This window comes from Carya illinoinensis, chromosome 4 (assembly GCF_018687715.1).
Source record: "Carya illinoinensis cultivar Pawnee chromosome 4, C.illinoinensisPawnee_v1, whole genome shotgun sequence".
NCBI classification, from domain to species: Eukaryota; Viridiplantae; Streptophyta; class Magnoliopsida; order Fagales; family Juglandaceae; genus Carya; species Carya illinoinensis.
Window position 1 is genome coordinate 42,003,219 of NC_056755.1, and position 16,583 is coordinate 42,019,801.

The following is a 16,583-nucleotide window of genomic DNA, read 5'->3' on the forward strand; positions in this document are numbered from 1 at the left end:
CCGGACCAGAAAAACCAACCGGACCGGTCATTTTTGGACCGGACCGGACCAGACTCCAATTTTTAAGGGACCGAAGGTATTCGGTCTGGTCCCGATCCGGGGGTTTTTCACCCCGGACCGAACCGAATAGATTAAAAAAAAAATATTATTTATATAATAGTTGAATTACTAATAGTCTAATACTAATACAATTATATAGTTATACTAATTATAAATTCATAATAACTAAATCATTGTAAGTCTATAACTATATTATATATATATTTAGTATCAATGTATTACTATATTCTTTAATATATAACTATTAACTATAATATATAGTACTAGTGTAACCGATCAAAAAAAAATATTTTACTAGTATATATATTAATGTATTAACATATTATAAAAGTTATAGTATAAATTATAATATATCATATATTTGTAAATTTATAATAGTATTAGTATAGTTAACTTAATATGTAATATGTTAGCATTAAATCATTATAACTACATAGAATATTAGTAATAAGAGTATTACTATTATTTAATATAATATTACATATATTATCACTATCATTACATATATTTATTAGTTATAGTATTAGTACTAATAGACTAATAGTATTAGTTATTAATATTACATATAGTTACATATATTACTATTATTATTACATGATATAGTTACATATATAATTATCACTATTACTAATAGTAGTAGTGTATTACTAATATATATAATAGTATAGTATATGTATATATATTAAATATGTCACAATATAATTACATAAGTATTAAACAAAATGTCATTGAAAAAAAAAAAAAACTCATAGGGTGGACCGACCGGACCAGACCGGACCGAATGGGACCGGACCGTATGAAGTTCGGTCCGGTCCAGGGTGGGAAAACCCTGGACCGAATAGGTCCGGTCCGGTCCGTAAAACCTCCTCGGACCGGACCGAATTCACCCCCAGTTCTAATAGAGGAAAATCATATTCTAAAGTTTCTTCTAATCTAGGCTAGTGCTTTGGTGGAATCGAGTGGAGTACGGACCTACGGAAGCTAGACCTAAATAAATCATTTTGTTGTGATTAATAAATATTAGAAAATGGGTTTAAAAAAAATTGAGATCTAACATTATTCAAAAAATAAAAAATAAAAAAAATTATGATGATTACGCAATATTTATATACTTTATCATTGTAAGTAGAATTACCCTGAATCTGCTTTTTATTGATTATGTAGGCAAGTTTCAGGGTGTAAAAGAATCGAAACAACGAAAATTACCAAATAGTGAATTCAGTCATTTTAGCACGGTTTCAGTTAAGGCTGCCATTAATGGGTTCTAATCGCCAACTTCCCTTTCATCAGAGCAAGCTTTATTAGAGTGTTCGGTAACTCCCATTTTTGTTTTTATTCTTAGGGTTTAAGATTGTGTTGATGGAAAATGACTCAAAAAGAAGTTTGAAGGTAGTGGGAGTTTAAGAAGGAGGAGAATGGCATATATAGGATGGAAAGGACCAGACAGATCGAGGGTTCCCTACTATTCTCACTAAATGAACAGTCAAGGATTGCATGTCAAGTTCCCTAGATGTGCTGCATGTAGACACCTCAATTAGTTGAGTGAGCTTAATTGCTTTATTTCGTTTCATTTTTCTAGAAATTTGATTTTAAATAAAGTCATGATTTACTCTATTTAGTTTGTACTATGACAAATATGTATATAAACATCCTTATTAATTCAATATTAGAGCTCTTTTTTTAGAGTGTTTTTCCTTATCCTATGTGATTTTACACAAGTGTAGGAGTCAAATCAATGGCCTAATAGTTAGTTTCGAAATAAAACCGAAAGTCAAGCTAAGAAATAAGGTTAAGAAGAGATAGGAAAGACACCCAGACTCTTAAAAGGAAAAAGATTCAGACTCCTTAAAGGAATATGCTTCACAATGCAAGTTAGACTCAATCACTCTAAGGAATTCATAGCTAAACCTCTATATATGGTGGAGATACCCAAAAATTTGACGATCTCTCCATGAACTCTCCATAAGCTGACCATAAAAGCTCTTTATGCCCAGACTCACATCAACTTCTTGACGCTTAGATTAAATTTTTCCATTGCATTGTGAGATATGTGAGGCCAAGAAAGATTATAAAATCACATATCATAGTGGATTTCGTCCACAATTAAACAATCCGTGAACGTAAGTATTATGCCAAACTATGTAAATCTTTGTGTCTTTTTTTATTTACTTTTATTTACTTATTTATTATATGGATGAACGCAAAGAGCATGCACCGTATCAAAACCCAAATCACCGTCTTGAGTTGGAGATGATTCTTCTGTCCCTTCCGGTCTAGTATGCGAATTTTGGGCATTAACAACAAGAGTTACTAAAAAAAATTAAAAAAAAAACAATAAAAACAATGGTAACTGTATTTTAACTTCTTCTTCTTTTTATAAAAGAAATAGAAAGAATTCCCAATTGGTTCTTTTATTACCCTTTCTTCCTTTTGTTTATTTATTGGGTTCTTGTGTTGGGAGCACCAAATGTCATGATTTCAAGGGAACATAAGTTATAACCTTGATCCTTGACGCTTCATGAAATTCATGAATAAAACAAAACTGGTCTACTTTGAATATAAAATGCACCTTTGTCCTATACCACTTGTCTGCTGTCGCACATTTGGACACCTAAAAAGAACTTCAAAACAATAGTAATAAGAAAAATCACATTCAACCGAACATTTTGATGGGTCAAAGTGGGGTGGAGCACTCGATTGGTCTCTCTCTAAATGAGACAGAAAAGACGGCAGAGGAATCATAGCTCTGTCACTTAACAGCACACCAAAGGTGGGAAACACAACTAATCCACTTTTGCTCATGATCGACCTTACACCATACAAGAAATATTTTTCAAATGTTTCTCCTGACAAGGAAGCTGATTGGCTTTCCAGTTGGAGTAAATAATAAGTTGCAGAAGTATCATCCCAGTCCAACCCTCATCAAAGACTGCAAAGAAACATCTGGAGGCCCAAGACTCTCTTAATTTTCAATTATCACCTCCTAATTAACATTAATTCCCAATTGAAGAAAGAAAAAGATTGAATTTTAGGGAGATTGAGTTGATTCCATAGTTTCCTAGTATTTCTTACAAGTTGCACCTTCAATCTGTGATTTGTTTACTTTTATCTTAAATCCATATTACAAGTAATAAAAATTTGCTCTTCAACTGAAAACTTGAAAGTTCACATTTGTTTTTCCTCCTGCATATTTCACCAATCTCATATACCATGAATTGTTTTGACCAATAGATGGTTTCTTCCACCATAATTTGGTCTGATCTAGGGATCGATAAACCCATTGAGTTGACACCACAATCTCTTAATCCCTTGCTTGAGCGGCAAGTTTCATCTATGATTTTGATTCTGGATAAACATCATTCATCATTTTTCAACTTCAAGTCCAAATGTTTTTCAATGACTGTATTGAAATTCAACTGTTGAATGAGCAACATGAACTTGGTGATGGCAGTACAATCATAAAATATCATTGCTTGGCACTCCTTAGCTGGACTTGAAGAGACCTTGTAGCTCTTAATAGTATTTAATAGCCAAATAATTATCTTGGTAATAGACCCTAGGTATATGTTAGATAGTGGGATTAAAAATTTATGTTTGATGATTCCTTGTTTTTTTTATTGTTCTTCCAACAATCTCATGTTTGGCATATGACGAGAGTTATAGATTCTTGTTAGTACTATTCAATATTTCCAAGAATGTGCTCCTATTCAATTTAGAAAAAGGTTAAATATGTTTGCACTCGTGATTGTCTGTTATGTATCTGTAGTGATTTTTTATAGCTTTTACTGTTCTCTCTCGTTACTGATTCCATCTCTCATTATCTTTGCATGGTCTTTTTTTTTTTTTTTCTTTTTTTTTTCTCGGCAAATAGAAAGATTCATTAAGGAGGTAAAATAGTTCTTACAGAGTATTGAAACTAAAATAATTACATCAACTGCACCATCTTTGCATGGTCTTGCTTAGAAAAGCCATTGCCTGAATGGATGGAGGTACCTTTTTAGCTGCAGAAGAATGATATGGCATTTTTTCTGGATTTTGAATAAGAACCATAAATACCTTAAAGGCTTAAATTACATAGATACATAGACAGTAAAAAGGAAAGATATGGGGATCAGATGTCAGAAATAGAATGATCTTTTCCCAAAAAATGCCCTTCTGTGGCATCCCTGTGCATTAACTGGAGCACTTCATGCTGTGTTTCTGCTTTGCTTTGCCTGCATGAATCATATAAATAAATCCGAGTTAGAATCTCATTTCCAGTATGATTTACATTACAAATGTTAAATTTTATTCAATTGGCACTACTGCCTTTGACGACACGCCACAGCTCATTCAGGCTTTGTCTATGGCCTATCAAAGCCTATATATGTAGATCCACTATATTGTGTTTAGCATGACAATTTTTAAAGAAATGCTGACATTAATAAGAAATTATAAGCAATGATCAGGTCCAGTTGAAGGGGTCTTTAATTGAATTACTACATTGTTTATAGCATGGCTGATAGAATGCTGGATCTTCGGTTGAAGCAGGAGGATCCTGACCAAAAATCATCTCGCAACTCATATCATCAAAATCTGCAGATCAGAGAAAGTACATTATAATTATTTTACTGTTCAAAACTGTCAGAGCTAGTGACTGTAAGCTCCTGAGCAATTGATGATTGACACATGTGATGTGACTAATGTTCAACATAAGTGCTTTTAGTGGCCGGTTGATTTGGATGCTTATGGTAAATTCTACATGGGATAACTTATGAAAGGATACCTGGCTTCATGAGAAACAGACAAATTTAGTGTCTTTGATTACACAATGCAGTGGCCTAGCTCTAATATTCATGAAGGTTTTGATTAGGAATTCATGTAGTTTATCCCATGAGAGAAAATATGTAATCATATGTTGTAGAATTCTCATTGAGCTTGGATGGTGTAGTACTTGCAGTTTTGCACCCTAAGTGGCTCATACTCGGGTCCCTCCATGGACATGATGAGCATGGCTCCACTTCTTTAGTGCTGGTACAGTTCCAGTTCCAACTAGAATTCTTTTTCCCTTTATTGATATTTGGCTCTTTTTCCGTATACTAATTTTACTTTAAGACGAAAATTAAGGCAGTCATTATTGCAATCGGAAACATTTTTTCTATTAAGAATAGAAACGGAGATGAATCCTATTTTATTTTGCTAAAATGGATCTAGAAGTCTAGAATGTATACTTCCTCTCTTTCTATATATAGGTAATTTAACGAGGCTTTTCTGACAAAAAAGAAGTTGATAATTTGGCTTATTACTGTGTATTTGATGTTTTATTTGCGTCTGCAAGCATATATACAAGCTAGATGGGGGCGGGTTACTTACTAGGAACCATGTTGACTGGAATTCCAAAGGAGTCATTGATAAATGTTTGGGATGGCATTTTACAGAGATTAACGCACAACCCCACGCAACCTGTCTCCTCCAAAAACCTGCAATATTTTAAAATCAATATTAGAGGATTATGTGGATGGTGCCAAGGCTGATGAAATCAATGATGACTTTGACATTGATAACAAAGTTGTCTGGTGATCATGATGGTGAGATAGAAGAATACTCTAGGGTTGGCACAATCACTGGAGCAGATTGTTTTACATGGAAGTGTCTAAGTTGGTGAGGTTGGGACAAAGTCTTGGGGTTGAATATGCACAGTACACAGAAGGGTGAAGAAAATAGCTACCTGCACTTTTTGATGTGGACTGCATTCTTTTCTCTTCTTCCGTTGAGCTCCATTTCCCTCACCTTGTTTTGTGAAATTTATAAGGTGAGTATCCCGGTTAGTCTAGATGAACAATGTTGTCCAAGCATCATATTTGCAAATTACAATATTGCATATATTTATGTGGGAGCGTGAGTGCACATATTTGAGGGAGATATTGAAATACTCCTATTAATATATCAAGGCATGCAATGCAACTGCAAAAATTTTCCAGACTGCTGCATGTTTCCATGAATGTGAATCACCCCATTAAAATTACTTGTCTTTTGATTTGTTTGATTGATATCTTTGCTCTTTGCCCGACGCTAAAAGCCTCCTGAACCAGATAGAAATCTGGGAACATGGTATTAAAGAATGACCTTACCTCATAACTGGGATGCAGGCAACTCTCCACATGTACGTAATGTGTACCCCCTTTATGAATGGAAAAGAAGCAAATGCCAGTGGTGAAATGCAAGGTTTGATGCAATCAGATTGAGGGGCTAATATAAAACTTTTCTGTTACTTATCTGCATTACATGACTGTTTGAAATGCATGCCTAAGTTGTTTAAGGAGCATCGACCATGTCACAAGTCCATCAAATTGCTGACGGTAGCTAGAGGGTGTGAAGTACTTGTGTTATTACGTACGTATGATCATGGTCCTAACCTGTATATATCCTAGACAGCTAACTCTTTCACATTTTTATATCCCTATATCAAATTATCTTATGGTTCTGACTGGATTACTATGAATATATATATATAATATAGAGAACTGGATAACAACACGTGAGTCTGATCATCAGTATAATGGTCATGAATTCCAGGTCCTTTATAAGTCGATCATGTTCTTAAAATCCCGAGACTAAGAAAGATAAGACACATCCCCCCGGCCTACACAGTGCCTATTGCTGACAATACATGAGACCCACTTCATATGTCTATTTCTGATCTCTTCCTTAAAGCCGGATCTCTTTCCGTTCTTCTTAGATTTTTCTTATATATTTTGCTAATAACTTTGTTAAAAAAATTATTGTAAAAAGTACTTTCACAAATAAACTCAGTAGATTATAGTATTGATCTATATGTATCCTTAATTACCTCGCAAGGTCCGACTAACCAAGCAAAAAACACAGTTGTGAAGACAGCAAAATATTCCCTTGCGAATTTGGATTGTGGTAGCAGTATCTTTATCTGCCATTGGTCACAACGACACCAACATTAATGGATCGTCATCAATTTAATAAATTGCACAAAATGTTGATCAAATTCAGAAAAAACAAGAAGCAGCAACTTTACTATAATGCAAATTATAATGACTTGTGAGACTTAATTAGGATGTTGTTTTTGGAATCTTTCAAGCAACAAGGCCATAAATTAAATTAAAGCACGTACGTACGTACAGCACTACTTCTTGGAAACACAGTCCCAAACACAGATTAATACAATTAGCTAGGGCATGCAATTTTGCCCTTTTTTGCAGAGATTTCCTGAGTTCCCAGCTGTTGATCAGCTTTTTATTTAGCATGCAGAAACGTCCAAAAACATGAAAATTGTTAGATTAATGCTAGCTTAAGAAAAGTTATAACGCTAGCTAGCTGCTTATAAATTCTGTGGTAATTCTCTTTTTTTTAAGAGAAAAAAAACTCCAAACTAGTTGCTCATGAGGATCATGCATCATGCATGTACCTTTTAGATTGATGAAAGTCTTTTTTTTTTTTTTTTTTTTTTTTTTTTTTTTTTTTGAAATAGACTTTTTTTTTTTTTTTTTAAGGTTTAAGAAATCGCCACTCGTTCCAAAAGTTTAAGTTAATAAAAAGATGTAGATTTTATTATTTATTTCATATTTTAACATTTTCTCTCACGTGTGGGCTAGACTTTCCCTCAATGAATGGCACAATACATGAAATATTTAATTAAAGAGGATAGAGTGTAGAGTCAGGCCGGTTCAAACTTATGACCTTTACTTTGATACTATATGAAATCACAACTTGTTCTAAAAATTTAAACTAATAAAAAAATATAGATTTATTATTAATTTAATATCTTAACAAGGTTGAAAAGTGAAAACATTAATGTTTAATTGATCTGATATATAAAATGGTTTTGGTTTTCTTGAAAACGTGAAACTCACCACAAATCCCCATATATACATCTATGGAGAAAAATATGATCGAAGCTAGCTAGAGCTAATGCATGCATGAGAGAGCAAGTATTATATATATATATATATATACATATCTATATATTTGCTCAAGATCTCATTCCCTCCCCAGCAGTACTATATATATATATGTTGTAAATTAGAAAATGGAATAAAAATAAAATGAACTTGCCAAGGAGAGGATTGGCCTTGGGAAGGCTCTCTCAAGGGCTTGAATGATCACTTCTTTTTGTTGAATTGGATTGAAATTCTGTGATGCCACTTTTGCTGCCTCCACCAAGCTCTCATATCCACTTTTGCTGTTCCTTATACCTGCAAAAATATATCAACTTTCACAATCAGTTTTCCCGCAAAACTAATATATATACGTATGTATGTACGTATAGGTGACAGATATAAACCCGTTGCAGCTTGAACACTCTGGGATAGATGGTTTATGGCCACTAGATCGAACCAGTTATCTTTATAGACGCTAATACTACTCTTTCCTGCTAATTCTTCAGCTATGCTTTCCTTTGGCCTTGTCGTCAGAACGGCAGCAACAACAGAATCAGAGCATGCCGGCGGTTTCCGTATTGTATTATTCCTCCGGCGAACCACTGTTGACAGAGAGCTTCTCATGCTGTGTGCTAGAAAACTACTTGCATCCATTTCTGAGAGAGAGAGAGAGAGAAGTTGATGAGAATGATTAGTACTGAAAAGTACAAAATTAGTTATATATATATATACATATACATACATGCATGGTATAAGAGGGGATGTTCCGTCGAGCGAGTGAAAACAAAGACTGGCTGGAGAGAATTTTGAGGAGAGGCCATGCTAAAAGATACTCTGAGCATCTTAGTTTGGAGTCATGCATATGACATCACCACACGGCCTCCTTCGTTATGTTTTGGTGAAATTAACTAGATGCTTGGTTTCATCTAATTATCTGCATGCATTTGATCCAGTTCATATATGCAAGCCACAATTTTTACTGAGTTAATTAGTTACAATTTGGATAGTGAGATAAAATGATATGGTTTTAGTTTAAAGTTGAATAAAATATTATTATAATATTATTTTTTAATATTATTATTATTTTAATATTTAAAAAAATTAAATTATTTATTATATTTATGTAAAATTTTAGAAAAATTTTAATAATGAGATAAGATGTGATAAAATAAAATTAAATACTTTCAGAATATAAACGGATAAACATTTAGAAAAAAAAAAAAGAAAAAAACATTTTTAAATTCTAAATTCATATATAATGCTTATTTGAAGTTTTATCAAATAATTGTTTTGATGGATTATTTTCAACAGAGTCTTAAGACCTGATGCGGTGAACATATGGGTTTTAGTTTTGGAAAATTCTTTTTATCATCCTCACACTTCACACACTACACTTATTTTAATTTTTTTATTATTTTTTTTATAATAAATATGTAATGTGTAGATGATAAATATAATAATTTAATTAGTTTAATAAAAATAAAATGAAATAAAAAATTAAAAAAAAATAAAAAATATTATTTTAATATATAAAGTGTGTAGTGTGGGATGATGTGTAATATTTCCCTTTAATTTTACACCCTCCGCGTCATGGTTCTTTCTGGGTTAAAATAGACTCAAATACAGCGTAGCCCCATCTCAAGCGGAATGCTCTCTGTCTCTGTCTCTCTCCTCGAGAAGAATCTAATTAGGCTCCGTTTGGATGGCCAACACCAATAAAATCTTATCTCCGTACACTAATTTTCTCTATCTAAAGATACAATATTTTATTTCTAAATTTTAAAAACGTCTCCTTAAATAAATAGTACATACACAGTAAAAATCTAATATAAACAGTGCGTGAACCGTACAATCTAATATGAATAGTACATAAACAGTATATAAACAGTACATGAACAGTTAACAATTCGGTTATCCTTATTAAATAGTAGGATCTACACTTTTTTCAAATTCTAAAAATTAAAAACTATCTCATTTTATCTCACTATTATTTTATCTGATCTCATCTGAATTATGTATCTGATCTGAGCCTAAAAGCTCTCAAGCTGTCTCTCTCTTGAAGCTGAATTTGAAACTCTCACTTGATCTCAAGTTGTCTCTCTCCTCAAGCTCTCTCTTCAGCCCAACACCTACTATTCTTCATTTTTCTTTTTTATACCAAATTTCTTTGGTTCGTTCAATCCATTTTGTAAGTTTTTATCTCAGATGAATCAATTATTCACAACAGCAACAAAAAATTGTTTTCTTAAAAACCAAATAAATTAGAAAATGCATTTCTTTTCATATTTATGATTGCTATTGATGTACGTATATTCAATTAGCTGTGGCTTGTCAATCACACGCTGCATCAGAGCACAAAGACACCAATATTTTTCATTTTTCTGGAAAGAACATCATGATGTTTTGCTAAGATGGAAAGAAGCAAATAAATGAATTATTTATGATGTATTTTACCCAAAAAGAAAAATACATACCGGATGAAGTCTAAACTTTCAAAATCTCCATTTTATTGGAAAGAACATTTTTAAAAAGAGAAAGCGACGGGCCAAGAGAGAGAAGGACGATGAGGAGTTGGCGGACAGAATGAGGGGCCAGGGTGATGGGATGAGAGAGAAAAGAAAAAGAGATGCTATAATTTACATGTGGGTCTATCATAAGTATAATAGAATCATGACGTGTGGCTGTTCTATCTAGAGGTGTAAAACTCTCCAAGTCACCATTTTCGGTTTGAAGATTTTTTCTATTTTCAATGGATATAAATATATAGACCATAAATAGGTTTAGAATATTAAAAAGAGAAATGTTAAATATACTAACAAAAAAAATGTAGTGTTTCTTACGTACTGACATGGTAAGGGGTACAATTGTAAATTCTCTCTTGAAAAGGCCTATCTCCTTCTACCCACTAATCTGCATATTCTCACCATGGAAAATGTCTCTCTCATTTTGCTCCCTCTCCAAACTGAGTGCATCGTGTTGAGAAAGGTAAGTAAAAGCTGCTTCTGTGCCTCTTCTCTCGTATAGTTATTTTTCTCATTTTTTAACTTATTTCCTAAAGAAAGAACAGAAATGCTAAATATACTAACGAAAAACGTAATCTTTCTTATATATTGACATAACAAGGGGCACAAGTGTAAATTCACTCTTGAAAAGGCCTATCTCCCCCTACCCACTCCCATTAATTTGCATAGTCTCACCATGGAAAAGGCTCTCTCCCCGTCTTTCTCTCTCTCTCTCTCTCTCGTTCTGCTCCCTCTCCCAGCTGAGTGCCTCTTCTTAAGAAAGGTAAGTAAAAGTTCTGTGTGCCTCTTCTCTCATGTAGTTATTTTTCTCATTTTCTAACTTTTTTCCTAAAAAAAGAAGAGAAATGCTAAAATATACTAATGCATATTCTCACCATGGTCTCCGTCTCTCTCTCTCTCTCTCGTTCTACTCCCTCTCCCAACTGAGTGCATCGTCTTGAGAAAGGTAAGTAAAAACTTCTGTGTGCCTCTTCTCCCATGTAGTTATTTTTCTCATTTTCTAACTTTTTACCTAAAAAACGAAGCAATTTTTTTCCCATGCATGGAACCTAGAAGCCGACTATCTCCATTGAGGAATTCAATTTCACTCTGGTTGATCAGTCCAGGGGTAAACTTTTAAAGTCTTTTTACAAATATATATTGCATGTTTTAAGAAAAGAAAAGAAATTCTTGCTTTTCAAAAAGAAAATAAAAGGATTTGAAGGCATGCTTACCTATTGCAGCTACCTTCTTCACGCGTGGATTTGGTGAAAGTCTTCCTATCGATGAGTCATGACAGGCAGAGGTATACTTCACCGAAATGTTACTTGGAAGATCTCTCGATCTTAAGGTTTTAAACAAGCGTTTTCTGTCTTTTTCTTTAATTTTCTATTTTTTTTAATAATAATGACATGTCAGCTCGTGCAAAGCACGTTTTTTGTACGTACATGTAGCAGCCCTCTATTCAAAATACGCTGCAAAAGCAGGTGACATGAGCCAAAGAAAATGATACATTTATTTATAATTCAAATGCCAACTCGAATAGAAACTTTGAATCTGGGATGAGTTGTTAGGGGGATCATAATCATGGATTATGTGTTTAATATATATATATATATATATATATATATATATATAAATGAATTAATATATATATAATTAGGATGTAGAATTTTTAATATCTTTGGATCATGGATACTTCAAAACTATTTTCATCCTAAATTTTATTATCATCAGTCATATATTCATGTATGCATGTGTATCCGTACTGTATGTGTACACGTGTGTGTGTGTTTTTTTTTTAAAAAAAATGTGAATTCATGCATCATATTAAAATTACAAATGTGACTTATCAATACAGAAAAATTCAGACTGTAAGTCAACCTACGCATCTGTACTAGAGCATCCCTACACACAAAGTGACGAATATTGTCTTAACTTCTAAACCTCTCCAAAGAGAGAGAGCATTATGTATAAATAGAATGACCAGCCCCTCCATCCTCCTAAGGAGGTGGAGTATGGGACAATACTACTATGGACACTAAGTCTAAAAGCCTATTCTTAAAATATTACTAATAAAACTACATAAAAACTACACTACAAAATAAATAACAAAATAACATAAACACAAGCACCAGCATGAGCCCAACGACACAACCACCGCAGGCATCAGTATCAGGAGCCCAGGAACAGCACGAGTACCCAGCTCGCGTACAGACCACAACAATCTCCACTGCAGAGCCCTGCCGTACGTCCACCGGCCATAACATCGCTGGCCACACTCGACTAGTACTAGTCCCAAATTGTGTCCGAACAAAAAAAAACTCATCACCCCGCTCGGCTTGAACAAGAATAACAGAACAAACCAAAAAACAACATAGAAACGGAGGGACATAGCAGAGAAAAGCAGTGGTGCGTGTAGAGCAAAACCACTCTTAGAGGAGAGCTGACGGTCGGTCGATGATCTTTCGGAGTTTGAGGTTCCAGAAAAGCCAGGTTTTGAGTCTGCAGGTGGCTTCCCAGTGGCGCATGACAGCCACACTTTCGTGCAGTCCGAGACTCCGCCTCGTGCGTGCGAGCTACGCTCTCCTCTGTTTGGCTCCACATTCAGTGGTCTTGAAGATTGGTGGCTGGCCAACACCCTGGTGGGGCGCGTGTTGGCGATCGGTGACTGGAAGCGACCCCGTCAGTACTTTCCCTTTATTTGTCTAAAAACACAAAACAAACAAAAATGAAAATTATGAAAAGCAGAAATTAAAGAAAAATGGAGGGGGAAGGAAAGAGGGGGAGAGCCGAAGCTCCCACCCCCGCCGATCACTCTGGAGTGTTGGGGTTAGTTTAGAGAGAATGCTGAGAGTTTAGAGAGAGAAGGTCTCTCCGTTTCGGCTTCTTGTGTACACGTGTGTTATAGCTAGGAAAGAAACACAGATTCATATGTATTTACAAGCAAAACGTTTTTCAAGAGTAAAACGATGAGAAATGGCATATAGTCATGTAGATAAGTTATATGGAAGGGAGGACAACGGCGGAGGACATTAAAAACAAAAGAAATGCTGACAATACATGTATACAATGCACAAAACGTTTTTCAAGAGTAAATATAATATCTCAATCACTTAATAATTGTTTTTCTTTTCAATTATTAAAAGAAAATTTCTAGTTCGAATATCGAAGTCTTACATTATTAAGATGTCATTTAGATAGTGGTTCGAAATGAAAATTAAAAATTGAAAAAAATAATATTAAAATATTATATTTTAAAAAAATTATTATTGTTTTAAAATTTAAAAAAATTAAATTTTTTTATCATATTTTATAAAATTTAAAAAAATTATAATAACAAGATGAGATGAAATATTTTATATATATAAATAGGCCTAAATCTTGTACTTATTGTAATATAGCTCCGAGGCAAATAAGACTATACATGAAAGATAGTTATAAATATTTATAAGATATTCAAAAAGTTCAAGTAGATAGTTACAAATATTTGGACAATTTTTATAATGATAAACTCCATCAATCCTCAATATTTAAACTAATCATTAAAAACTAAAAATAACACTATAGCAGATTAACTCACGAAGTGGACAATCAAGAGGATATGCTCAAGTCATACGAGTTATAGTACTCGTTTGATTATACAAATAAACTCATATGAAAAATCTATAAATAGTAATAAAATAATTTAAATTTAAATATTTTATGAGATTTTGAAAAAAATAATAATAAAAATATTATAAAATTCAAATATTATTAAAATATAATTTTTAATGTTATTTTGTTTTAAGATTTATTAAAAAAATTAAATTATTTTTTTATCTTTTATTTAAAAGTTTAGAAATGTTATAATAATTAAATAAAAAAATAAATAAAATTTAAAATTGAAAAGTACTTATTTAAATATTAAAATTAAATAAGTTGAGATTATATATGAAACCAGACCATAGTCCTTTTAGCTAAAACAAACAAAAAAAGAGTTTTACTACATACAAACATAGTCGCGCATTAATCTGTGTATCAATACTGATTTATTCATACTTAAAATTTAAATTAACACTGTTTTCAATAAAATCTACTTTTTGATCAATCACATCACATTGATACACAGATTAGTACACAATTATACTTGCAACTATATTTTTCCATACAACAATATGGGTGAGAATTAAGCAGCAGAAAAGTTAGAAAACATATCTAAACACCAAATAATCAGATTTCAGGACACCATGGTTGAACCACGATCAAATACCATTCAACAAACAGCACTCCTGCCTTAAACAAAGATACAAGATAAAGACATAAAAGATTAGCCCATATATCCTATCCTAGCTAGCTAGCTGATCTGAACATACTTCTACATTAAAATTGAAAAGTCTACACTGCCAAATACTGAAATGACTCGCAAACCAAACACATTAGCCTACAGTTAACATCTTTTGTTTTACTGAATTTGCTGCAAAAGAGCCTAATCTTTAGAGGTTTTGTTGATGAGGGACTTGTGAATGTGGGGGATGACGCCACCTCCAGCAATGGTTCCTTTGATCAGCGTGTCGAGCTCCTCGTCTCCTCTGATAGCCAGTTGCAAATGCCTGGGCGTGATTCTCTTCACCTTCAAATCTTTGCTTGCATTCCCAGCAAGCTCGAGCACCTCTGCAGTCAGGTATTCCAGAATTGAAGCCAAGTAAACAGCAGCAGTGGCCCCAACACGGCCATTCGCAGAGATCCTCGTTTTTAGGTGCCGATGAATGCGACCCACAGGGAACTATGAACGCATAATCCCAACGCAAAGACAGAACATATACCATGATAAATGTCAGAGTCGCGAATATCCCAATACTAATTCATTTTATTCACGTTACGAGATTCTCTAATGAAGGATCATATGCAGCAAATAAGAAAGTTTACCTGAATTCCGGCACGGGAAGACTTGGAAACGGGTCTTTTCTTGTCCTTGTCTTTGTCCTTGTCCTTGTTGGCCGCGGTGGTCTTGGCCGCCAAGAGGCCCTTCCCTCCTTTCCCCGCCATTTCTTACCTATTATTTCAATTCATTTTCCAAATTAACAAGCAATGACTACAAAAAAAAAAAAGTTCCCCATGAATATAATAACAAGAACATCAGTATACGAGCAAAATATAATCAGAGCTCTCAAATTTTATGAACCAAAACAAAGAGGTAAAACAAGCTTATGAGCATAAATGGATGGAAAATTACGGCCAGGAAGAAAAATATGATAAGACGGAGTAAAAGTAGACATAGATCTGGTTGGGTTTGTATTATACCAGATCTGGGTCATTCAACCAACGAAACAAAGTCAAAAACTTTAAAAGAAAAAAATAAAAAGACGGATACATTCAGAAATCGAGGAAAGTTTTTACACGAAATAACTATGAAATTGAAAGCAAAAGATTAAAAAAAAAAAAATAGCAAGTATCTAACACCAGAAACCTTGCTCACAAAAGCCCACAGACAAAAAATAAAGGGTCCAAAACCAAAAATCGAAAAGCGGAAGAGAGAGACCTGAGAGAGTGTTGGAGAGGGAAGAGGGGGGAGCAACCAGGAGAGAGTTTTGAGCTTGCGCTTGGGTTTGAACTTTTGAATAATGGAGTGAGTGAGTGTGCAAAGGCGCGGTTTCGTTTGGGTGGGAAACCAAAACCCTCTCTAGTTCCCGGAGTTCAAAATTTCCCCCCCAGGCCAACGCTCCTAAGTCCTGTCGTTGCTCTTTTCTGAAACTAATTAATTACTTAATTAATGCCAACTGTCGTAACTCCATTCGTGGACATGGTCTAGGACAAGTCTCTCTCTACACACCCGGGCCTGGGTTGGGCTCCCTCACAGACGGACAGCTGCACAAATTGGATCCTTTCTAAAACACACGACAGACATCATGAATTCTTTTTTTCTTTGGATAAACACACGACAGACATCATGAGCGGTAAGTACTATCATGAATTTCAACAATAAGATAGAATGAGATAACAGATAAATAATAATAAATTTTTAAATTAAGATGAGAGGAGACAATTTTAACTTTTTACAAAAATTTAATTAGAAAAAAATATAGTTGCAAGCATAATTATGTAATAATCTGTGTACTAATTTGATGTGATTGTTCAAAAAGTAGGTTTTATT

General features: G+C 33.7%; 2 protein-coding genes and 1 long non-coding RNA gene across 6 annotated transcripts; 1 reads left to right on the forward strand and 2 right to left on the reverse strand.

Moving 5' to 3' along the window:
- Nucleotides 1–3,970: 3,970 nt before the first annotated feature.
- Nucleotides 3,971–11,809, reverse strand: LOC122308481 (beta-carotene isomerase D27, chloroplastic-like). Of its 2 annotated transcripts, none has more exons than XM_043121832.1 (8): nucleotides 11,686–11,809; nucleotides 8,354–8,605; nucleotides 8,125–8,264; nucleotides 6,890–6,982; nucleotides 5,768–5,829; nucleotides 5,413–5,519; nucleotides 4,543–4,635; nucleotides 3,971–4,274 (listed from the first exon to the last, which is right to left on the reverse strand). In XM_043121832.1, the coding sequence occupies exons 2-8, from the start codon at nucleotides 8,601–8,603 to the stop codon at nucleotides 4,234–4,236; spliced, it is 786 nt and encodes a 261-aa protein (XP_042977766.1). In that variant the 5' UTR covers nucleotides 8,604–8,605; nucleotides 11,686–11,809; the 3' UTR covers nucleotides 3,971–4,233. The 2 variants fall into 2 exon arrangements, with proteins under 2 accessions (XP_042977766.1, XP_042977767.1); XM_043121833.1 differs by lacking the exon at nucleotides 11,686–11,809 and adding an exon at nucleotides 8,692–8,840.
- Nucleotides 10,944–12,008, forward strand: LOC122308483. Its single transcript, XR_006242058.1, has 2 exons — nucleotides 10,944–11,234; nucleotides 11,695–12,008. It is a non-coding gene; the product is annotated as an uncharacterized LOC122308483 (long non-coding RNA).
- Nucleotides 12,009–14,644: 2,636 nt separating this feature from the next.
- Nucleotides 14,645–16,135, reverse strand: LOC122308482 (histone H2A variant 1-like). Of its 3 annotated transcripts, none has more exons than XM_043121835.1 (3): nucleotides 15,972–16,135; nucleotides 15,359–15,524; nucleotides 14,645–15,215 (listed from the first exon to the last, which is right to left on the reverse strand). In XM_043121835.1, exons 2-3 carry the CDS (start codon nucleotides 15,476–15,478, stop codon nucleotides 14,919–14,921), a joined length of 417 nt encoding a protein of 138 aa, XP_042977769.1. In that variant the 5' UTR covers nucleotides 15,479–15,524; nucleotides 15,972–16,135; the 3' UTR covers nucleotides 14,645–14,918. The 3 variants fall into 3 exon arrangements, with proteins under 3 accessions (XP_042977769.1, XP_042977768.1, XP_042977770.1); XM_043121834.1 differs by having other exon boundaries at nucleotides 15,359–15,485; nucleotides 15,972–16,132; XM_043121836.1 differs by lacking the exon at nucleotides 15,972–16,135 and adding an exon at nucleotides 15,900–15,923 and having other exon boundaries at nucleotides 15,359–15,485.
- Nucleotides 16,136–16,583: the final 448 nt, after the last annotated feature.